The 22,802-nt window shown below is 50.9% G+C and overlaps 2 protein-coding genes across 2 annotated transcripts in view; both read left to right on the top strand.

Moving 5' to 3' along the window:
• GPC1 (glypican 1) overlaps positions 1-16,816 on the top strand; it is a 198,576-nt gene extending 181,760 nt beyond the window's left edge. Inside the window, exons 5-11 of the mRNA XM_035335113.1 lie at positions 4,830-4,995; positions 8,229-8,359; positions 10,210-10,329; positions 10,910-11,043; positions 11,881-12,056; positions 12,620-14,517; positions 15,033-16,816. Coding sequence (XP_035191004.1) covers positions 4,830-4,995; positions 8,229-8,359; positions 10,210-10,329; positions 10,910-11,043; positions 11,881-12,056; positions 12,620-12,837 — 945 coding nt within the window. The 3' untranslated portion in view covers positions 12,838-14,517; positions 15,033-16,816. The remainder of the gene's footprint in view (positions 1-4,829; positions 4,996-8,228; positions 8,360-10,209; positions 10,330-10,909; positions 11,044-11,880; positions 12,057-12,619; positions 14,518-15,032) is intronic.
• A 2,137-nt stretch (positions 16,817-18,953) lies between these two features.
• Positions 18,954-22,792, top strand: LOC118171566 (coiled-coil domain-containing protein 81-like). The gene is made up of 5 exons (XM_035334785.1): positions 18,954-18,978; positions 19,533-19,829; positions 20,205-20,461; positions 20,760-20,845; positions 21,248-22,792. The coding sequence occupies exons 1-5, from the start codon at positions 18,954-18,956 to the stop codon at positions 21,396-21,398; spliced, it is 816 nt and encodes a 271-aa protein (XP_035190676.1). The 3' UTR covers positions 21,399-22,792.
• The last annotated feature ends 10 nt before the right edge of the window (positions 22,793-22,802 follow it).

The raw sequence follows: 22,802 nt of genomic DNA, 5'->3' as shown, positions 1-22,802 counted from the left end.
CTGTAAAGTAGCTTTAATTAAAATGAGTCACTGCTCAATACCAAGTTGTCCCCCATTTGGGGTATTTCTTAGAAATTAGATTATTTTTTCCTTATCACTTCATCACTGGGCTTAGGCTTTCAGGGACTGCACCCACTGATGTTATTGGGATCAGAATACAGTATACAGATTTTAACTGAGCAATGACATAGAAAAAATGTATTTTTAAGTTGGGCTTAGCTTTGTTTGGCATATTTATTTATATCTCTGACAACTGAATGAGGAGTGCCCTGGCTCCAAGCCATATCTCTCAGTAATGTTCTTTTTTCAGGTCCTTGGTAAATGGCTTCTCCAATGTATTGTGCATTTCTTCTTGACATCTTTATGCAGTTTCTAGGTCATTGACCTAAGACGGGACTATAGGTGCCACTGAAGCTAAAGGAGAGCCATGTCAGCATGGAGAATCAAGGTTGTTACTGAGACCCTGTGGTTGGAAATTATGTCTGTGTAAGATGAGCTCTAATACGTGTATATCAAGGTGTGCTGAATGTTTAGTAAACATGCTGGCATGAATCAGAAGATGCAGGAGATGGGATCCTGGTTGCCTGGGGCCGGCTGGGTGGACTGCCTTAAACTGCTGTGGGTGGGTCTGGTTTCTCTGGAGGTGAGCAGTTTGAGTAACGGCACCACAAAGACACAGGACGTTGGGCCTTTCAGCTGATTCTTGGTAGGAGTAGGTGGTTAACTTACATTTGCTTTTTGTTTGCAGGCATCATGTGTTTTAGCCAATTTATAAGCAGGTCTTTTAATTAGGGCTTCCCATCAGGAATCTTAAGGAAAACATCCGCCAATGACCCCGAAAAGTCCCTCTTTGATTCTCCTCTTTGATTCTAAATTACACGGGGCAGGTCTGCACCAAGCAGCATCCTCTGCAGCTCCGTGCTGTGGTCAGACAGGGAGCAGAGCTGTGCGAGCCCTTCTGCGACCTGCGAGATGAGGGAGGGATGTCAGGGCTGGGCTTGCATCAAGGTCGCATTGCTGTTTTTTCTGCCTGACTTGTCAGCTGCTATTAGGGAAAGCCTCTGAGTCCTGACGACTTGGTGTTTCCCAAAGAGACCTAATGAAAGCCCTCTTGTAGTGAGCCCTGGTGGGAGCTCAGTCAGGCACCCTCAGAAGTCACAGGAAGGGCCAGACCGATAGTGCTCAGAGAAAGCAATTGCTGTCATGTCCTGTCATCACGCTGTGCCAGCTCATTAACGACAAACACATGATGTCAGCTTTCACTTCATCTGCAAGAGTTTGCATGCTTCTGCTTTCAGGCCACCTGTGCTGCACAGAGGACGTCGCTTATTGATCCATCAGCTATTGCAGGGCTGGGAGGGCAGAGGGGCTCTGCAGCAGGTTGTTAGCTGCTGAGCAGGGGGGTGGTCGGGATGTTTTAGGGCCTTTTGAAGGCTGTAGGGAAAAAACAGAACAAGAAAGTGTCTTAGAGTACAAGGGTGTTGGTGGGTGGGGTCCTTTATTTTGGATTTTTTCCTCTTGTTGTGTTGGTTCCTTTGTTTGTGCCGCTCTGGAGCAGTTGCAGGGAAAGGTGAATGAGCTCTTGGTTAGGGCAAAGGGGCAAGACCTTTGGACCTACTACACCAAGGGGCTTTGCATTCCAGCTCTCCAAGAGCACATCAGCTGAACTAGCAACACTTTGGTAGCAGTGGCCAAGGGAAATAAATACCCGCCCTTCCCTGGGAAGGTCTCTGGCAGGGCAGCTGTACTTGTGTCTGTTGTGGGTGAGGTGCTACCTGAAAAAAAATGGGAGTTTACTTCAACAGGGACTAAAGAGCTGTGAAGGGCTCTATTCCAAAACATGCTCCAGGACCCACAGATGGATGGTGCAGGGGCAGTGCCAGGAGGAGCTCTGGGAGCCCCATCCCTTCCCTCTCCTCTGCCCTGTGTGGAGCAAAAGTCCATGGGCTGGGCTGAGTGGAATGATGGGGAGCTGAGCTCCAGACAAGTGAAACATGCTGAAAATGCTCTCTGAAACTCCTCCTTGTGCACTCTCATCCCTTTGTTTTCAGTTCACCTCTGCAGTCTGCCTATGAAAAAGGAGTGCTGCTGCAGACATAGGTGGCTTGAATAATTCTTTGGAGAGAGGGCATGGAGCCTGACCTCTTCCACCTGCAAAAATTAATACTTATCCTTTCTGCCAAGAGGTTAAGTTGAACACTTGGCCCCTGCCAGGTTCAGTGGAGCAGCGGTTGTTGTGGGAACATGTGGCCTGTTCGTCCCAGGGGACAGGCTGCAGGGACATCTCCCAGGCACTGCAGTGCCCCCACGCCCGGGGCATTGTGTCCCTCCCCTGTCCTCCAGGAGGCAAAGCCACCTTGGGAGAGTGACAGACTGGCAGGCCCTTCGGATAATGGCAGGGCTCGGGTGACCCTGGTTAATTACTGTCCCTCCCATGGCACTCACCAGTGGACGAGGTAGTGCTGTCCTCCAGTTGCAAAGGTCCTTTCTGTTTTGTTGGGAAAAAATGAAAAAAAAAAAAAAAAAAGAGTAAATTCTGCAAGCAGAAATGCCAGTGAACAGCTTGCTGGGTGCACTGCACGCTTCATTTTGGTACAGCCTCACTGCATTCACGTGAGTAGCACCAGTACATTTGCTGGGTTTACACAGTGCTTTAAAGCCACGTGTGTTTTAGATGCTTTTCTGAGCCAAGATCTGTCACTTGTCTCTCTCTGGGTCCCCCGTGGGATCTGGCAGGGCACTGAGTAGCTTTGTTTTCTAAATATTGGTGGCTTTCCTCTCCACTGCTGGACAGCCAGCCTTCACCTGCCCAGAGAGGAATCCTGGGCAGGCAGCGGGCAACCCCACTGTCCTGCTTCCAAGCCAAAGTGGGTCAGAAGGCCTCGTGGTGCCACCACAGTCACCCAGGACAGGCATGTACATGGGAGCATCCGACCCAGCCGGCCACCTCCTGGTTCCCGTTGCTCCTGCTGAAAGTCCCCGTCTCATCTGGGGGCCCAGATGGGACACAGCAGGTCCCAGGGCACGCTGTGCTGTGTGAGGTCGTGTTGCTCCATGGCTACCGCCAGGCTGAGAGCGGGGTGCCTGTAAAATGAGACAAAGTTGTCTTCAGGACATCTTCATTCTGCGGAAGGAGAGCTTGCAGCTCCTTTCCTAGCTGCACCTCCTGGTTTATATGTAAATATTCTGCTGTCAAAAGGGTTTCACTAGTTTGTGGGTTAGCAGTCAATACCTTCATACCTGCTGTCTTCTCAGGCACTGTGCAGTCGTGGCTGTTTAAACCCTGAGCCAAGAAAAGCCCTGAGACTGTTCTGTTCGCCTGTCCCTCTGCCCGGCTGTCCCCGCTCAGCTCGGGGAGGCGGTGGTGCCTTCTCCTCACTCCTGGGTGTGAGGTGTGTGGCCCTGCCGCGGTTCTGTGGGACAAAGCCTCCATCTCCTGGCGGCAGGGCCGCACCGCAGCCACCGCCAGCTGTCGGTGGGAATTGTCCCAGAAACGCAGCAGAAAGTGCTCCCGGAAAGCAGAGCAAAGCCTTGGCTTGCTTGGTGTTTCCGCCAGGCCGCACGGGAGTGCTGTGTTTATCCAAAAGCATCTCAGGGTGTGTGTTGGTGGCGAAGTGTCCCGAGTGTGGGTTCTCTCTGTGAGACCCAGAAAGTCTTATCCTGGTCCCAAAAGGTCCCTGCGAGGCTATCTTAGTGCATTCCTGCCAGACAAAAGCCCAGCACCATGCCACCTCTCTTGTCCAAGGCTGACTGGAGGTGAGGTGCTAAACCACAGGCAGCTTGGGGGGGTGGAACTCTGCAGGGTTTTCTCTCTCAGCCTCGGGACTGGATTTTTCTTTCCAGAATTTCTTCTTCCAGAAGAAGCTTGAAAGGCTGTGTTTGAGTATTTGTCACAATTAGTGAAGAGGTCAGGGGCTGTTCCCAGCACTGAGCAGCAGCCACCCCCAGAGTTACCTCTGAAGAGCATCAGCTGCATTTGCGGGCTCTACGAGCTGCTCACACCATGCGTGTTGGCCCACCTCACCAGCTCCTGCAGCTCCTCACGTGCTGCCAGAGAGCAATCTCTTGCCAGTGTCGAGTGCTCTCAACAGCAGGCAATTCCAAAATTTCCCCTAGTTTTGGAATTGTTCAAATCTTTCTCCGACACCATCCTCCTTTCCACAGATGCCAGCTGAGAACTTCTCATGTCCTGGCCCCTGCTGTGCTTCCCTCGGTAGCCCGGAGCTGCAGTTTGTGGCGGGACACCTGCATCTGCAGCAGCGTGCTTCCTGCAGGGAGGGCACGGCTCGCGCTGGGCACGTGGCAGGGTCACGCAGCCAGAGCCTGTGGTCACAGCGCCAGGAGGGACGGGCTCAGTTAGCACAAGCCTGACCTCGCCACCACAGTGCTCAGTCTTTAAACGTGCCTGATGGTGACCGTGGCTGTGATGGTGTGGTGGGGCCAAGTGCTGCCGAGCCCCGTGTCCCTCAGCCATGGTGATGACGCTGAACGGGCTCTTTGGTTTCAGGCTTGTGCCTGTTCCCTTTTTGTCTGCTGGGGCACAGACCTGGCCTGGAAGGGAGATGGTGCCTACTTAACAGTTTTTCCCGTTACGGGGAAAAATGGTGGTGCCCACTTACAGTTTTTCCCTGTTTTTCCCCAATACGACTCTGAGGTCCCATCCCTCCAGTGAGGGGTGACACCGAGGGAGGGTGGGGTGGAAGGAGAGGTGGTGAGAGGGGACTCAGCTTTCCCAGGGCCACACACCTGGGAAGCCACACTGCCTTTTGGAGCAACGCCTTCACCCCCCTCGCCTGCCTGTGTTTCTGACTGTGATTCATCTCCCCCAGGTATCCCTCAGCCACGAGTGCACCCGCGCCATCATGAAGCTGATGTACTGCCCCCACTGCCGCGGCATGTCCAGCGTGAAGCCGTGCAACAACTACTGCCTGAACGTCGTGAAGGGCTGCCTGGCCAACCAGGCGGACCTGAACACCGAGTGGAAATACCTGATGGGTAAGATGGCCTTACTGCACCACAGCACAGCTGCCTCTTGTGGCACCTTTTGAACTCTCTGAGGCAGTGTTTGGCGAGTAAAGAAAGGACCATTGGAAGCACTCAAGGAGGCTCTTACACTTCCATTTCTCTGCCCATGATCCGAAGTCTAGAAGCTATTGCAGGACATTTTGCTGGGATTTAATACCATTAGAAAGTGCCCCTGGTATGGCTACCAAAGGGTTCAGGCATTTTCACCTTCTCTGCCTTTGTTAGGGGTTGCCTACACACAGCATGCAACTAATTTGTCCTTCCCTCCCAAACTTGTGAGGCTCAGGGACAGATCCTGCTACCACACTGTCCAAGCTGCCTCCTCATCCATACGAGACCATTTGTGAGGGTCTCTCTGGGCAGCCCTCTCTGGGAGGTTGTCTAGAAACATGGCCTTTCCCCTTTTCCACACCCACTGCCTGGCCATCAGGATGCCAGCTCCACCAGCCAGCTGCAACCCAGTGGGCGGGCTGGGGAGTGATGTGTGATGGTGCTGACAAGGAGAGTCCCGCTGAAGCTCAAGGAGTGTCACCTGCCTCTCCAGGGACACTGCACACTGCTCATCAGATCAAACTGCTGCATACAGAGGCCAGGGCGCTTACTCAGGAAGGTGCGTTAGCCAACTGCCTGCCTCCTGCTAGGAGCTAACGAACCAAATGGCGATGTACTGCAGCTAATTGGTCGTGCTCCCCGTGAGAGCAGCTTGGGAGCCTGCTGTAAAAGAGGGGGAGGAATATTCCCTTCCCCTGAGGCTTTACACCAGGATTTTGATTATGCTTTGGCCTTCCTGACCAGAGCAAGCCAGTTGTTACCTGTCACTGCTCTCCTGGCAGGGTGACTGCCCATCTCCTGCAAGGTCAAGGTACCGCTCTCACTGATGGACAGGGAGGCAGTTCTGGGTGCATTTTGCAATTATGGTGGGTTCCTCTTGCCCAAGAGACACCGGTCTTGTCAGGAGCTGATGGCTAGGAGGAAATTGGAGCCTCTTACAAACTGAAGCTGTACCTTTTAATGTCATAGTTTGATCAAAGACTGGAGCAAGACATGCAGGCAAAGGTAGAAGCTCACTGGCATTGTCCATTCTGCACCATTAGGCCCTTTCACGTAGCGGGAGAAGACTTGGTTAACTAGACAGTGTTACTCCTTCAATTTGGCAAATTAGGGCAAGTCAAACTAATGGAAATCCTTACAGTATGTGGTCAAATATAATCACTAATTTGAGGATGCAGCCTTTGCTTTAAATGTCTGCATTTCAAGATTAGCACATCTTCAGGCTAAAATTGTCTGAAAAAATACAGTCTTGAAGATGACACCACAACCCCAGAGTGGCAGCAGTGTTAGACTGCAAGCTCTTTAATGTTGCAGGAGATGTTATTACCTAGCATACAAAAAACATTTCTGCCTTGTATGGCATGTTTAGCTTTAGAAATCAGTACTGCCGTAAGACTGTTGCAAGAAAAGAGAGCATATTAACTCAGGAACTCTGGCCCTTGTCTACATTCTTGCTCAAGCTAATGGACAAAACCTTTTTTCTTTCTTTTTTTTTTTTTTTTTTTTTTTAAGTGCGGAAAGTAAATACATACTGTTCCCAGTCTGTGCCTTTGCATGTTGTTAAATCCTACATTACAGACCTGAGCACAGGCTGTGAGCTCTGTGGGCATGATCTGATATCTTCTGTACATTTGTGCTATCCCGCCTCTGCTACTTGCACAGTTTGGTCATTCTCTGAGAGCTGTCAGGGTCCGAACATGGAACGGCAAAGAGAAAATATTTGTGAGGATTGTGCATGCTGTTACATTGGCAGCGGTGGGCTCAGGATCAGGCCTTCCTTGTTGACATAATACTTCCACTGTGGACCTAGTGCTTCTGCACAACATCACCTAGACCTTATGGAAGGTCATTTGGGGTTTTCTTGATGAGTCCTGCTGGCTTGCGCAGGTCAGAGACTGAACACTTTCCTAGCAAGTTTGAAGTGGTGTGTTGGTCCCTCTTAGTGGCCTGGCTGGGCAGACTCCTGCTCACAGGAAATCTGCTGTGCAGCTCAGAGGGAAGCCTCAGTGCTTCAAAGTGTTATCGTATGTGGCACCTACACACTGTGGGACACTGTAGGATGAAGGGCATGTTTTATTGGTACTCTCTTGAACTGCTGGGTATAATTCACTTGGTGGTTTCATTGCTCATGGATAATATCAGCAGAATGGACTCGTGCTGAATAAGCTTTCTGCAGCATCGCACCATCTGCAATGACAGTCTCATGCCAGACTGCTGGGTAAGGTGTAAGGATTTAGGACAGAAAATTAATCACTCCTAATGAATGACTTCATTTACATACTATACAGTTCTCCAGCCTAGACCCTGAAAATTGACCCTCTTTGTGCAGAAAAGAAAAATCAACATGAAGCTATCACAGGTGTTTTTTCCATATGGGGAGGCCACAGGAACGTGAAACACTTTCTTTTCTAAATGAGCGTGGAGCACCCCTGTGATCTGCAAGATCCCTTGTCCTGCCAGGAAGCTTTTGGTGTCCCCTAGGGGATGCAGACCACACTGGAGCCATCGGAGGTCACAAGTAACTGAACGCCAGGTCCCTAAATCCTGATGAAGCTTATGCATGGTCTGGCCTCTGGGCTACTAAAGCAGACATGGTAGAAAACTGAGGCAGTAGCAGCTTAGCAGTGGCTTTCAGAATTATTTTTTTTGACTCACAAAGTTAGACCTGGTTAAGATCCTAATTCAGGTATCTAAAAACAGTTTGGGTCCTGTCCTAAGGTCCTCTTTAACTCCCACTGCACACCTTTGGCACTTTCTGTTGGCTTTGCTGAAGACATGCTATGAGTTAGGAGGGTTAGGTCCAAGTACAGCTATGCATTACTTTATAGTTCTGCATCAATTTTCCCTTTTTCTTTTCTGCAGCACCCCCAGAAATGTTTGTCACTTTGTATGAGCACAGGCTGGATTTGCCATTTTCAGGAGACGCCCGCTATTCCTCTGGTACTGAGGATGGCTCTACCTGCGTGCTGGGAAGCAGCGAGCCCCTCTGCAATCTGTCCCGTTCCAGAGGAAAATGAGCATAGGCTTGGGCAGTAGTGACAACGGAGAGATTTCTTCCAACAAGCCTGCCAAGGGGCCTGCCCCACCCAGAATGAGCATGAGCTTTAACTTGGTTTGCCTGATGAGAGGATGTCTCTGTCTTATTTTACTAGATTCCCTGGTCGTAGTGGCTGATCGGATTGATGGACCATACAACGTAGACACGGTAATAGGGACTATTCACATGAGGATCTCTGAAGCTATTTCTAACTTGCAAGAAAACAAAGATTCAATCACAGCCAAGGTAAGAGTGTGTGCCTGGGCCTGGCTGAGGACATACCACGTGTAACCATCAGGACCAAATGTTTTTTGTGCTCAGTATTCAACTGAATTAAAGATGAAGAATGAAAGAGAGAGATAAAATGCCCACTCTTTTAATGATAAGAAACCACTGTCTTACACAGACAAAAACCTTCTCAGGTACTTCCAAATGCTGCTCCCTGCCGCAGCCAGCCTCCTTTAGGTACAGACATACAGGTGGGACTGCATATGCAAGGACTGTGGGAGGCATGGTGCATTTGCTCTCAGATGCATCTGTGTCTGAAGAGCCTTGAAGTATTTTGGCTGAGCTGAGGCAGTTAGAGAACGTGCACAGTCCTTCTTACGCTAGTGACAGAAGGCAGCTGCTTCAACCTGCCTTGGGGTGATGTTGTGCAATAGAAACACTAGGCTATCAGGTTGGACCTGTGGGACAGAGCTGCAATCTGGCAGTCCATCTGGAGAATACAAAACAGGCTCTCCTGATGCTCACCTGGCTTTCAAGAAGCATATCATGAAGCTTTCTTCCGTTGGTCTTCTATTTTTAGTATATTTATCCAGTTAACCACAATCATTTCTATAGCTGCAGGTGAGAGAAGCTTTGGGAACAAAAACAGCCCTCCAGGGCTTCTGATTTTGGCCAGGCATTCCGCAAATCCTGCAGCTATCCACAGTTAGGGCAAAGATGTAGATGAAAGGTGTGGGGCAGGCCCTAACTGGATCTTGGAGAAGGGAAGGGCCAAAAATACTGCTTAGCCAAGCAGGAATTCACTGGCACACATCACAGACTAACAGCAGCATGCATCTAAGTTTCATTCAACATCTCATTTATGTTTTTTTTTCTAACATGAAAAGCCATATTCTTTCTCTCATTGTTAGGTGAGATTAAGGTTGTCCACATAAAAGCAAGTCCATGATGACATCATCTGCAAATAAAGGTGTTTTCGAGGGACATACAGTAAATCTGATCAAATCAAAAGGGGGTAAAAATAGTCTAGCCTATTGACTAGAGCAACCAAACATATTTGATAAACTTCTCAGTAAGATCTGGTGACCAGGGGAATGTGGCAGCCCTTGCTGGTGGCACTGGCAACAGAGCTCTGCAGCTGCAAATTGCTGCAGCTGCAGGCTCTGACTTTGAGTATGGCAAAACGACGATCAGATAAAGAGTATCTTTGTCAGATGAGCTCAGGACTAGCCCAGGCTTCTGCTTTCCTTTGGCTACAAAGGCTGGCAGTTAGGATGACAGAAGTACCCAAAGTTAACAGATAAATCAGTCCATCATCCTAATTTGGCCTTGAAACATCCAGCCTGACAGATCTGGGCATAACCTCCTCACACAGCGCTCTCCTGTCTGAGGGTATCAAATGGCTGAAGTGTGCTCGCCTATTGCAGGAGTCCTTGGGGTGGTCCCACCTCGGTCTGTCATCCAAATCAGAGCAGCTCCCATGCTCTGCAGTCTCAAAGCTCACACCACTGGTGTGAGCAACTCCCATCTTGTTCTTCTAAGACTTCCCAGAATTTTATTTTTAAGTCATCATAGGAATAGATAAAATTGCTGGGTGTAATTTAATATCAACATTAGTGACTCATCCAAAAACATGCTACTTTTTTTTTCTGAACATTTTGCCTGACAGTGCTAACTAAAACCAGTTACAGTGTGTTGAGAACAAGTCTTGGCACAAGAGTAACCTGACCAGAAACTAAACCAGAATCTTAGAGATCTTCCAAGTAGGAAAGATAATTATACTTTAATAATAATAATAATTACTGTGGAGTGCTAATTAATTAAGTAAATAGTTTCAGAGCATGGAGTAGAGTTTGGTTGTTTTTCAGGTTTTCCAAGGCTGTGGAAATCCCAAAATCAGCACAAAAGGCTCCAGCAGTGAGGATAAGAAAAGGCGGGGGAAGGTCGCATTAGAAGCAAAATCCTCTGCAGTAGCACTGGAGATGCTGGTGAGTTTGTCTTCGCAGCTCCTTCCCCACTGCTGTGTCAGGGTGGCCATGCTTGCGTGCTGCATCCAGCCTGGACTGCTGGACCACAGGGCCCTGTCTGTGGGGAGAGCAGTCCCTTTGTGTTTCTGGGACCTGAGGCTTTGTTGTTCTGAGAGCACCAACTGCTCTGTGGGGGATTTGGATTCTGTGGGTGATGGGCCGTGTGAGCTGCTACGGTCCCACATTTCAGAGGCTCCTCAGTCATAGACATCAGCATGTCCCACCCTGGCAGACCTCAGCTGGCTCCCACTAAGGCTACTTCTTGGCATTACCCTCATGATCCAGAAAATGATCTTCTCCCAGTCGACCCTGCAGTACCAGAACAGTCCTTGGCATGTAACCGTTGGTCCTGGGTGCTTGGGTTGAGGGCTGGTCTGTAGGGGAAAGTTGGTGACACCTCACTGTCTGCATAAAAACAGACTGTGTGATGAAAAGTCATCACTATGTGATGACTGTGGTAAGATGAAAAAAATAGGCAGAATCTTTGTCCTTCTAACAACCATGGGGCACCCCTGGCCCTGAGCATCCTCTTTCTTTATAGGTTTTAGATGCCAAAGGGAATCTGACAGCTCTCAAGTCGTACTGGGTCACCCTGCCCAGCGTCCTGTGCAGCAAAAAAGTAATGGCCAACTCAGCGGCGGATGACAAGTGTTGGAATGGGATGACCAAGGGCAGGTATGGAGAGGGTCAAGGTGCCAGGACAGCACTGTTATGGGTTGGGAGATGCAGGGCTTAACGTTTATTTTGCTATGTGTTGAAGGGTTAAGCATCAAGATGCCTTTGCCAAAAATTGACTGAGTAGTTTTGTACTAACTGAGCAATTTTGCAGTACTGCATGCAACTGTAAGACAGAAGGGCTGGATTTGCCTCCCAAACTCTAGGGCTGTTGCTGAGAATTGCATGCAGGTCTTTAACCACACCTGCTCTGCAATGCTGTCACCTCATCAGAGGAGGCACCCAAGTGACATCCAGCAGCTGCAGAAAAACCTCTCACCCATGACTGATGGTTAAGAATGGCTGCAAGGGAAGATGGGCAGCTGCTGCACACCTCTCCACTGTCCTCATGGAGCAGATCAGCACTGCAGCAGTGAGCAGCGCAGTGCTGTTTGCTGGCCGACAGTTTCCAGTTCACTGAAGCCTCCCTGGGGACCTGTCTGGTCTTCATGGGGCACAGGTCATCCCAGGTGCCAGTCATTTAACCAGAGCAGGCAGATGGCAGCAGAGCTTGGCCATCCCTAGAGCTGGCTGCATCATCATGAACACAAGAGCCTTCCTGCATGGACTTTACTCTCCATAGCCTTAGTGTGGCCAGATGCAGAGCCCCTTCTGCTCAGCTCGCAGCAGGCACAGGCACTCAGTCTCCTTCCCCTGCTTGAGGCTGTTAGACAAGCTGACACCACTGACTGCAGCTTCTCTGTGCTTCAGAGAGGCTGGATTATCACCCGTGTCTGTAGTGGGGAGAGGTGAGCTTAGCTGGGTGCAGACATCTAAACCTGTCACCTTCCTCCACAGTTACCTGCCTGAAGTGATGGGGGATGGCTTAGCTAATCAGATTAACAACCCGGAGGTGGAGGTGGACATCACCAAGCCAGACATGACCATTCGCCAGCAAATCATGCAGTTAAAGATTATGACAAACCGTCTGGGGAACGCTAACATCGGGAATGACGTGGATTTCCAAGACGCGAGTGAGTAGCAGAGCTGGACAGGGGCTGAGCAGTCCGTCCCAGCAGCCCACAGCCCTCATGCACACCTGCAGCAGAGAGGTGTCACCGTGACCTGGCTTCTGGCTCTGGGCTGCAGAGGGTCTTGTCTGAGTGCGTCCAACTTGCTGCAGGGTGGCTGGGGCTGCACTGCTCTTGGCACCGTGCTGAAACCTTGGGTGCTCTCCCCAAGCTCAGCCCAGCCTGGCTGATGAGGCCACTGCTCCCAGCTGCTCCAAAAGCTCTCTGAAGTTGTCCTCTGTCCCTGCTGTGGCCAGTGTCACCCTTCTGCTGTGTTCTGCCTGAGTCCCTGTGCCCCACTGCCCCTTGATGGGGCAGCACCTTTTCTCTCTGCAGGAGGATGGGCTGGGCTCTCACCTGCCTTGTTTGGGGGTGGGACAAGTTCCCAAGGGATCCCGCCTTTCCATGTGACGAGCTTACACTAACTCAGACACAGCCCAGACAGGTGGCGCAGGGGCACAAGGAGAAGGCAGGGACACCACCACCAGGAAGGCAGGCTGGGCTCACCCCTCATTGTCTCTCTGCAGGTGATGACATGAGCGGCTCTGGCAGTGGTGACAGCTGTCCTGACGACGTCTGTGGCAAAAGACTTTCTAAGAGCCCCAGCACCAGGCAGCCAGAAACGCACGCTATTCCTAAGCAGTCTGGACACGGCATCAGTGGGGCCAGCAGCAGATCTTTGCCTTCTGCCTTCCTCCTCTTCCTTTCAGTGGCTTTCATCGCTGTGCAGCACTTGTCACGGTAACTCACTAGCACAGCCAGGAAAAAGACTGCGTCTGAGGGCTTCACTTTGCCAAAACCAACCAACCAACAAAAGGACATAATAATTCACCTTGGCAAAAAAAAAAAAAAAAAAAAAAAGAAAAAAAAAAAAAGAGGGAGGAGAAAAAGGTTTCAGTTGTTTGCTATTTCTGGCAGTGCTCGAGCTATTTTCTTCTTTCTTGGTCTCTTCCCCAAAGCTGGGCCCTTCTTTCCATACCTCATTGTTTTAATTTTGTTATTGCCACAGACTGGCTTTTGGGGCTGAAACAAGCCTTTGCAGAGGAGGCTCTTGGGGAAACCCAGCCGGCCCCTCAGAGGCAGCTCTTTTGCTGCCCGCAGTGGAATATGCAATTTCCCTGATCTTGTTACCCAGCCGCTGGCCAGAGCACTGCTTAACATACTGCTGCCTAAAGCACGCCAGGGGCTGAGAACATCACCGCTTCGTAACGCGGAGAGTCTGAGGTCACAGCACTGCTCAAGTGCTGCATTCAGGGACTGTTTCGGGGTTTCCTTCTGTACTTCTTCAACAGGCAGAGTTGATCCTTCACTTCCATCTGTGTACGCAGGAGTGTGAGCAGATGCGATGGGTTGAACTGAAACAGTTTGGCAGTGGCTGTTGGACCCAAAAAACGTAGATCTCCCTTTTACTTTGGAAAGGTCACAAATGGGTTTCTTGACTAGAGCTCGTAGCTGATGACATTTTTAAATGCCTACATCTAAGTAAGTGACTGGGAATGAGTGTTAGGGGTTGGGGTTTGGGGTATTTTTTCTTTGCATGCTAGTCGGAAAGCCATTTTTTTACCCAAGTAATAATGGTCCAATTTCTACTTGCAGTGCAGTACCGTAGTAGGTAACAGAGAGATGAAATAAATTCACAGTAGGATCCTTTACTAGACAGACAGTTGTGCTGCCTCTTCCTCCTCTAGCCCCAGCCATGGATATGAATGCCCTTTTTTTTTTTTTGTGGTAGTAAAAAAGACCAGGGACTTTGTTCTAACTAGAGCACTGTGACTGGTTGTGATAGCTCACGCCAGGCACGTGAGGGAGTAACCCCAAGCCTTAGGGCAGAGCAGAGCTGGTGGCAATGAGCCCATGGCGGTGTCTCTACCCAGAGGAATGACTCAGAGGTAGCACCTACTGAGAAAATGGGACACTTAGTTGGAGATATTTTTTCTTTTGGTGTTTGTTCTTGTTGCATTGTCAGGTTTTAAGTGAAGTCCTGCTTTCCCTATCCCTTCTCCACCCTCCCACACACTTGTCCTACCTGCTGCAGGGACTGTATGAGAGGCCAGGTCAGATGCCTGCCCGTGGCCCTGTTACAGCTCAGGGAAGCACCAGGTCACCCTGCTGCTGCCCCGTCCCAGCAGCCTCTGGGTCATCCAGCACCAGGGTGCTCCAGGAGAGATATAAATATCCTCACGTGTCTGTAGGATTGTCTCTGTTGTAGGGCTGTGTCCTTTGGGGTGTCCAGAAGGCTTGTTTAACTCACGGGTACAGCAGGCATCTGCTGGAGATGTCGTTTAGCAGATGCCATAGTTACAACACAAGCAACCGGGTCTGGATGGGCTTCGTCCTTACGGGGTTGGTTTTGTTTCAGATGTATTTGTTCTGTGAGAGAGAGGGAGGGCAGAGGTGTATCTATCATCTTCTGCATTACTGGTCTGTGCAGCAAATATTTCTACACTGTCCTGCCAGAGGAGATGTGTCTTTGGGCTGAGCAAACTTTATGGGGTTGGAGTTCGGCTGTTTTCTAAAGAAGGTAAAAAAAAAAAAAAAAAAAAAAAAAAAAAAAAAAAAAACTTTTTAACATCAGCAGTTTCTAGAACGTGCAGTTTAAGAGAAGATGAGACCATGAGCAAGGTAATGCCAAAAGCTGGTGCAGATGGACACAAAGGGGCACTTCTCTGCATGGAGCCCCCCCGGCAGAGGGAGCCAGCAGGGGCTCCTGCCCCACCTCGTCCTCGGCCCACGCAATGCAGCTGCGAGTTCCTCGAACTGGGCAGAGACATCGGCCAGCACTGACTGGTGGCTGCACTGAGTTACAGTGACGGATGGTGCTGTGCCCTTCCTGCCTTGTACTCCACTTCTTGTAAGGTCAAAACTGATCTCATCTGGTAGGGCTTCAGAAATGAAAGCCAGGGTGCTGCTTCTTGGCTAAAGGACAGACAATGCGACTAGATCCTTCCAAATACAGGAGTGGATAACTAAAAGTCACAGATTTATACAGATTTACTTCTGGAAATGTAGCAAGTTCCACATTACTTTTACTGGTCCAAAGAGTTCCTGTCTCTTTTTTTTCCCCCTTTTTTTTTTCTACCCAGTGTTAAAACCAGTCCTGCAGAAACTTTCAATGCAAAAGCAAAAGGGGGAGGAGGGCATTAAAACACTATACTCTTCAAAAAACAGTTGGGTTGGAATGTTAAAAAATGGCTACTGAGGTCAACGTTTTGCTTTGCATAACAGGAAAGTCCTTGCTGTTTCCATTTCCATGCAGTTAAAGTTTGTTGTCAGCCTCTTATACTACAAAGCTTCGTACAGGCACTGAGAAGCACACCTTAAATGTAAAGCAAAGAATTTACTGATTGTCCTGTTAATATTTTAACAATGTAATAGCCCAAATCATTGCTCCTCTTCCACTAATAAAACCTGATGGTCCAAAGTAACACAGAAAAGCCTAAAGAATACAGTAAAAACCGTTATGCAGAAGAAACCCTTCCTAATGTCTTCCCCTGTTTGCTGGGGTTATGCTTACACCTCCAGGACCGCAGGTCAAGTGCATCAGTCTTCCTTGAACAGAACTGGGGTTACAGTGAGCACCTGCACCCCAAGCTCTGTGCCAGGAGGGTGAGAGGCAGTGCCGGGGGCTCTCGCCCCTTGTTGCCAGGAGGTGCATGATGTTGACATTGACACTTCCTCGCTCCTTGCTCCCAGGTCTGCTCATGTTATTTCCTGTACCTGTTCACACAGTCTGCTTACGCTGCTGCTTTTTGTTGGTTCCCCATTACTCACTTTCTCCGCTATTTTCATTGTCGCAGAGTGGTTTCCCCAGCCACTGCAATGACCAGTGGGGCTGGTAGCCAGGGCACAGCCCCACCACTGCAGCCTGGAGCTGCGCTCAGCACCGGAGCCAGAAGGGCTGAGTCCGCCCAGAGCATTGACTCGGTACGGCTCTGAACCCAGGCTGTGGCTACCTGACTGCTAGACAGCTGCTGGCACAGCTCAAGGGAAAATCAGCCCAGTTCCAACAAGCCCCAAGACCTGCACTCGGGCAAGTGCAGAGCCTGTGGCCTTTTAAGTACGTACAAGCAATGTTTCGTGGGCTCCTTCCCATTCGAAAACATTGTGACAAACGTCCCTAGCCCTGTGGGAATCACTCACGGGCTCCAGCTTTGGATTTGTTGTGTTACTGGGGAGCTCTGGGGAGCAGGGCTGGCTGGGGAAGAAACATTTGCTTCAATGTTAGCAATGTGGTGACTCACAATGGTTTGGTTTGAAAAGGCCTTCTGCTTCACAGGAGTGCAGAGGAGGTTGGTGGTCTAGAAAAGACTGCTAACAAAGGCTCCTGTCCATGGAGAAGGAAAAACCAGAAATAGTAGATTTTCAAGTGTCTTTCAGCCTGCTCTTTTGTGCCATAATGTGTATGTTTTAACTAAGGGTGAGGGTTTCAAAAGGCTTTGAGAGTGCAGCTACTTATCATTTACAAATGACAAACTGCCTGTTGTTTTCTGGTGGGCTTGGTAGGGGCTAAATTATAGCAAAATATCTAAAGTCCACCTTTGCTTTAAACAGATGCATTTTTATCTGCAGGAGTAAGAATTATTTCACTTATTGGCATAGCTGGACAGTAATATATTTCTTTCTGTTACCAAGGTACTTGTAACTCTCTTGCACTGTTTATCTAAAGTTAAAATATGTTCTTTGAATCCTTGTATAAATAAAAAGGCTGGAGACTTAAATCTGTATTTACAGGGCAGTTTGATTTCTTCTCTACTTACACTGAGTTTGGAGTTTTATTTTTCCACTTTAAGGTATGGATAAACTCCAGTTCAGTAGTCCTGAGGAATGAAACCTTGCTTTGAGCTACAATGTTCACCATGGTCTGAAGCAAATATGAGGAATATTGGTTTGCCCTACAAGCAAGCTTATGTAATCTGGCAAAAACAAGTGCTCAGGTGTTACGGATGCAAGAGATGTGAAAACAAGATGAAGGTAACTTCAGGTCATCAAAGCAAGTATTGTAAACATTCCCTTTCTCATGCAAAGGCAGAAAAAGCCATGGCATAATGGTACAAGGAATAAGAAACGCACTTGGTATTTGTTCCTGCACAGCGTTGTGCTATTTCTGATGGCTTTGCGCTAGTGCAGCTGTTGGTAGAGTTAACAAGTGAAGCAGAACACTGGCGGTGACACGGATATTTCATCTTCAGCGAGTGCCAAACACTGAAATGATGAGCGGAAAGGTTTGTGTTTTCTCTCTGCACCCTCCACTTCCAGAAGCTGATGAATGTAGGGGTCAAGGCAGTATGTCAGAAGCAGCTAATGAAGTGTCAAAGTGAAACTTGCTAACTGGAAACTACTAGATGTGTATCTGCCTGGAAGCAAATACCACTTAAATTTAATGAATTGAGCGATACCCCTGACTGAGTAGGTATTCCCTTAGCTTACCGTCCTGCTGTTACAGCTATTTAGGTGCCATATGCACAAATTTTATAAATACAAGCAAGCATAGAAATGTTACAAGTTGTTTGCAGAGCAGTCACCGCCTTTGCCTCCTCTGTGCCTAATTATGACCTTAAATAACAGTGACTTCTAGTCTGTGTGGATGAAAACTGTTTTGAAAACCTGTTGGTTTGTAAATATGCTGAATAATGCATCTGCAAACTAACTGCTAAGAAATTACAAAAGAGGTAGTGCATGATGCAAGCTCCTCTTCCTCCCTGCAGTCACACCGAGAAGGGGAGGCTTCTGGGACCCTCATACCAACCATTTACCTGCAAGGAGACAGGTCCAGGCTCAAGACAGATTATGGCAAAAGGATGAGAGGCAGCAAGCACAGCAGGGGCTGTTTGCACCATACCCCAACCACAGCCACACCAACACCAGAAACCCCCCCAGCAGCCCACAGCAAGAGCTGGGTTAAGGCACCAGGCCTTGAGCGGCCCCTTAGGGCTGAAATTCAAGCAGGGTGTTGGGAAGGGATAACTTCTGGTGTGACAGACCTACACCAGGTCCGCTGCCAGCAGATATCTGTTGGACATCTAGTAAACATGCATAGCCTCACGCTGAGGCATCACAGGTATCAGAAGCAGTGACATTAGTTGATGCTGATGGGACAGACCAGTTCTGCTGAAGGGTGGGGAACTAGTAAACCAGGCACACTGGGCACACCAGGCAAACCCCAGAGCAATCGGCTGGGCTGCTGCTGCCCTTTGGCTTGGCGGAGAGTTCACACCCCACGAATAAAGAACACAGTTTGGGTAACAAGAGCAGCCATGATGAGAAAAGAAACCTCAGCAGGAAGAAACCCCGTGCCCACGGCCCCACACACCAGTAGGCTGTGCCTAGGTCGCTGCTTAGTAGCTCAGCCCTACATTTGAGATTAAGAAGAGCGAAAGCTGGAAAACACCAGTATTTCTGCTGTTCTTTACCATAAAGCAGTAGTGGTTTAGCTGTACAAACCAAGGCAATCACAGCTTTCACTTACCAGTGAGCTTTCCCAGTAATTGCCAGGTACCACGATGAAGTCGCCCATCACAAAAGCCTGGCTGATGGCAGGCAGAAAGGCTGCAGCAGGAGTGGCCCCGGCAGCTGCTCCCAGCTGCGTGCTCCTGGGGCACGCACCAGGAAAAGCACAGAGGTGAGAGGGGCACGTTGCCTCCCCACACCGATGGGGACTGGGACCTGCCAAGGCAACAAGAGGCCCCTGTTGCATCATGGCTTCAGCCCCCACCCTCCATGGGGAGGAGCCGGTGAGGGGCGGCAGGGTGGTCCCCCCCTCCCTGAGGTCCCCTGGGGACTGGCTGCACTGACCATGGGAAGCGCCTTGCCAGCAGGATGCAGATGAGGATGGACTTCTGGGACAGTGGCTGGGAGGGCCCTATGGTGCCACCTTTCACCTCTGTGGGTAAGGCCATCCACAGCCCCGCCAAGAGCATGGCCATCACACCCACCTGGAGTGCATAGCAGTGCTGGAACCGCCCCCCCCCCCCCAACCCCCCCCCCCCCACCCCCGTCCCCCCCCCCGAGGCTTCCCATGCAGCCAAGCACCATGAGGGCAAGACTCGGTGCTGCGCCCCCACTGTGGGGTGCCTCCAGGCAGGCCTCTGCCACCATGGCACTGGTCAGGGTGAGCCAAAGGGCTGGGAGCTGGCGGGCGCAGAGGGTGACCCAGCCTTTGCTTGCTTCCCAGTGAGAGCTGCCGTCTGGGACTCTGTGGCTGGCTACATCCAACAGCAGCTCCTGCTGCGCAAGGTGGGCTCACACCCTTCTCCAACTCTGCCTGGGGGCTCCAGGGTTCTGACGCTTCCTGGCCAGGAACTGCCATTAATCCTCCCCTCCCCAGAAGACAGGGACCTCCCCTTAGGAGACCTGGCCAAGGGAGAAATAAGTCTTGTACAAGGAGAGCTCAGTGCCAAGCTGAGCCCTGTTGCTGGACGCCCCTTGAAAGCCATGGGACAGGGGATGCTGCTGGCTCCAGCACAACTTTTACAGAGACCAAGCAGAGTTGGCAGCTTGTGTCCAGCACTCCAGCAGGGCAGCCCCTGTTTTCCCTCCAGTTATCCTCACCCTCCTGCCTTGCTGGGTCCATCTGCTGCTTGCAGGGTGTCCGCATTCCCACCCTTGGCTCCTTTGACACCATCCCTGAACAAGTCCGGGTTCAGGCCAGTGACCTGACGGTGCAGCGCCCTGTCTTCCGCCTGGCCAGGAACCTTGCTGATGCCCACCAGCTGACGGAGGACAAGGCGTATGTGCCAGGTGAGCTGTCCGCCTACAGCCTTGGCTCCTGGCAGCTCAGGGAGGTGCATGTTGCCCCACTGCATGGCTGAGGTAACCAAATGTCTCCCATCCCTCTCCCAGGTCGGAGAGTTGCTGATGCTCCTCAGACACAAACTGCTTGCTGTGGAGCAGGTCTCACAACAGGCTCGTGTGCCACAGCTGCAAGAGCCAGCATCCCTGAAAAACTGCCCGGAGGGAAGCAGGCCCATGGAACCTGCTCCGCTGCTGCCTCCAGACACAGCTCAGCACCATGTCCTCTGCAGCAAGGCATCCCCTGAGAGCCTGGGGGCTGCTAGGGTGTGGGTGTAGCCTGTGTTACTGCCCCATCCCCAGCCCTCCTGTGTGGTTTTCCAGGTGACAAACTTCTGGAACCCCTGCGGTATGCTCAGATAGCTGCAGCCACCTTTGTGTCTGCAAAAAGAGTGGTGGGGTGCATCCAGGCCACCATGTCCCTCTTCTCCCGCTGCATCCGGAAGGGAAAGAATGTTGCGCTTATCCTGAAGGACATTGGCATGCTCCTCGTTGACAGCACACGAGTGCAAATGAAATACTACCGTGACTTTCTGGAAATGATGACGGGGAAGGACACTCTGAAAGAAGCTCTGTTGAGGGTAAGCGTTTTTGTTCTCCACCGCTGCACTGCACCCTTTGCAATCTCACTGCCACACACCTGTTAGCACTGCTCGCTCCTGGGCAGCCATGGTCTGGGTAGCCCCTTGGGAACCTGGGCCGTCTTCTCAGCAAGGCCTGGTCCCTGCATCAACATCCCAAGTGCTGCGCTCACCGGTTATTGGGGACAAGACGTGAGTGTTTCAGAGAGGCAATGTGGTCTTGTAGCAGTGGGAAGCCTGCTGCCCCAGTCATCTCCCCAGCATTGCATCTCCTCAGTTCTGCACTCCTCTATTGCAGGTCCCAGGGATGCGGGACTTGGTGATCCCTCGCACAGCAACCGCAGCATCCCTGACCTGCTCTGGGCACGTCATCATCTTTCCAGAGTGAGTGAGTGTGCGTATCCGAAGCCCTGGGCTGGTTCTGCCGGGCAGGCACTCAGGGCAGCCTCGTGCAAGGATGACTTCCCCATGACTGCCCTGGCTGCTTTTGCTTCTCACCCGTGTGGCTTCACGCAGGGCCCACAAGAGAGGGGCCGTTGCATGCATCCCTGGCACACAGCCATTGCCACTAGGCAGAGCTCAGAGGACATACAGAGGAGTTTAGGCAGCACTCCTAACTCAGAGTCTGGGCTGCTCCGCTGGGTGCTGCTGTGCCCCAGGACAGTCCCAGGGCCGTGCTGTGCTCTGCTGTGGAAAAGGATGACCAAAATGGCTTTGCAAGCAGATGAGATCTGCCAAGGAGCTGTGGTGCCTCGAGTCACACCAGTGTCTTCTCCTCACATCCAGGTTTGAACTGGAGAGTGTCCATGGCACACCGCTCAAGGACCACAACAGCCCAGGAAAGCTCCTCAATGAAGGCAGGCAAAAGAAAGCTGTGCTTTTGCGACCTCCCAGGCAGGATGAAAAAGGTAACGTAGCAGCTAGTGTCTTGCCATAGCATGGGGAACCATCTGTTCCCATCTAATGAAGCAAACCCTGGTGCTGGTTGCAGAAAGGCTCCTAACTGGTGCCAACACATTGTGCCCTGGGTATACGGGGGAGCAAAGCCTGGAGACTGGCTCCCTCAGAGAGAAACAACCTCCACCAAAAGAGACTCCAACAGGCCACCAGCACTCAGCTGGGAGCACAGATGTGGGTAACAGCTCCAGGAGAAAGGTTGGTAGCAAAGGGGAGGCCCCAGGGCTCCCAGAGCTCATGACTGCCTAACAAGCAGAACAGCACTCCTTCCTGTCCCAGGGCAGGCAGTGGCTTGGCCACGCACTCCTGACAAGTTTTCTGCTCTCCAACACCAGGGACCCAGCCTGAAACGCACCTCCTTGGCCATGAGGGCCTTTCTCCAGCCAGGAGAAAGACGAAGGGAGTGATGGGGCAGACCTGCGTGCCTCTGGGCAGGTGAGGCTTATGCCAAAAGGCAGGTGGGACACCAGGGCTCGTGCCTGCGTGAGAGCTGTTTCCCTGAGTGCTGGAGCTGGCTTCCCTCTGGCACGCCACTGTTGTAATGTGTGAAGGCAATTGTGTGCAGGCCAGCTTCTTGGATCTCCACTGTGAAATAAAAAGGCATCTTCATCCCACATGGCTGACTTCTTGCTGACTTTGCTTTTCATGCTAGTCCAACTAGTCCATGTCCTTCCACTTTGATAGCCCAGGGTCATCTTTATGCCACCAGCAAGTGCCAGTCAGGGATTCCTGCTGCCTCATGGCCAGGCAGGGAAGTGTTGCAGGAGGTGAGGGGTGGGCATGACCCACAGGGACTCCTGCTGGTGCCTGCACCCAGCCCTGTGGCACCCTCCAGCACCAGCTGATGTGGCAGCCCCATTCCCAGGTCCCTGGCCTTGTCCTCTCCTGCCCCTTACAGCTTGAACGCTTGCCTGCACCCTCCCCAGAAGATAATCACTTCCATGGCACCACGCCTGCAGTGTTACTGATGGCCAGCAAGGCTACTGCTACTATACCTAGCACTCCAGTGGAATATTTTCTGGGTACGAGAAGCCACCTTTGTTACAACAAAAGCAAAGGGCAAGGTAAGCTGGCTCTCAGATCAATGTTGCATTGCTGCTGGTTGCAGCTGCAGGCTTCCTGTTAGGGAGGCTTCTGTCTTTTTGTAAGAAACAGCTACAAGAACAGGGGTTGTACAAATCTGATTGTTTTACAGTCAGATCCGTGGGCTCTGAGGTTGTTTTCAGCTTTTTCAACGGTGCTCTCACACTCTAGCAGGCACTAGGACCTGCCTGATTCCTTTACTTCCAAGCCTGCAGGGAGGGAATTAATATAGCCCAGCCAGCTGGATGAAGGACAGCAAGGCTGGAACATGTTGCTGCTGGAGGCGAACTGCACCCTCCCC

Source organism: Oxyura jamaicensis, chromosome 9 (assembly GCF_011077185.1).
Source record: "Oxyura jamaicensis isolate SHBP4307 breed ruddy duck chromosome 9, BPBGC_Ojam_1.0, whole genome shotgun sequence".
NCBI lineage: Eukaryota > Metazoa > Chordata > Aves > Anseriformes > Anatidae > Oxyura > Oxyura jamaicensis.
This window is presented reverse-complemented; position numbering and strand designations above follow the sequence as displayed.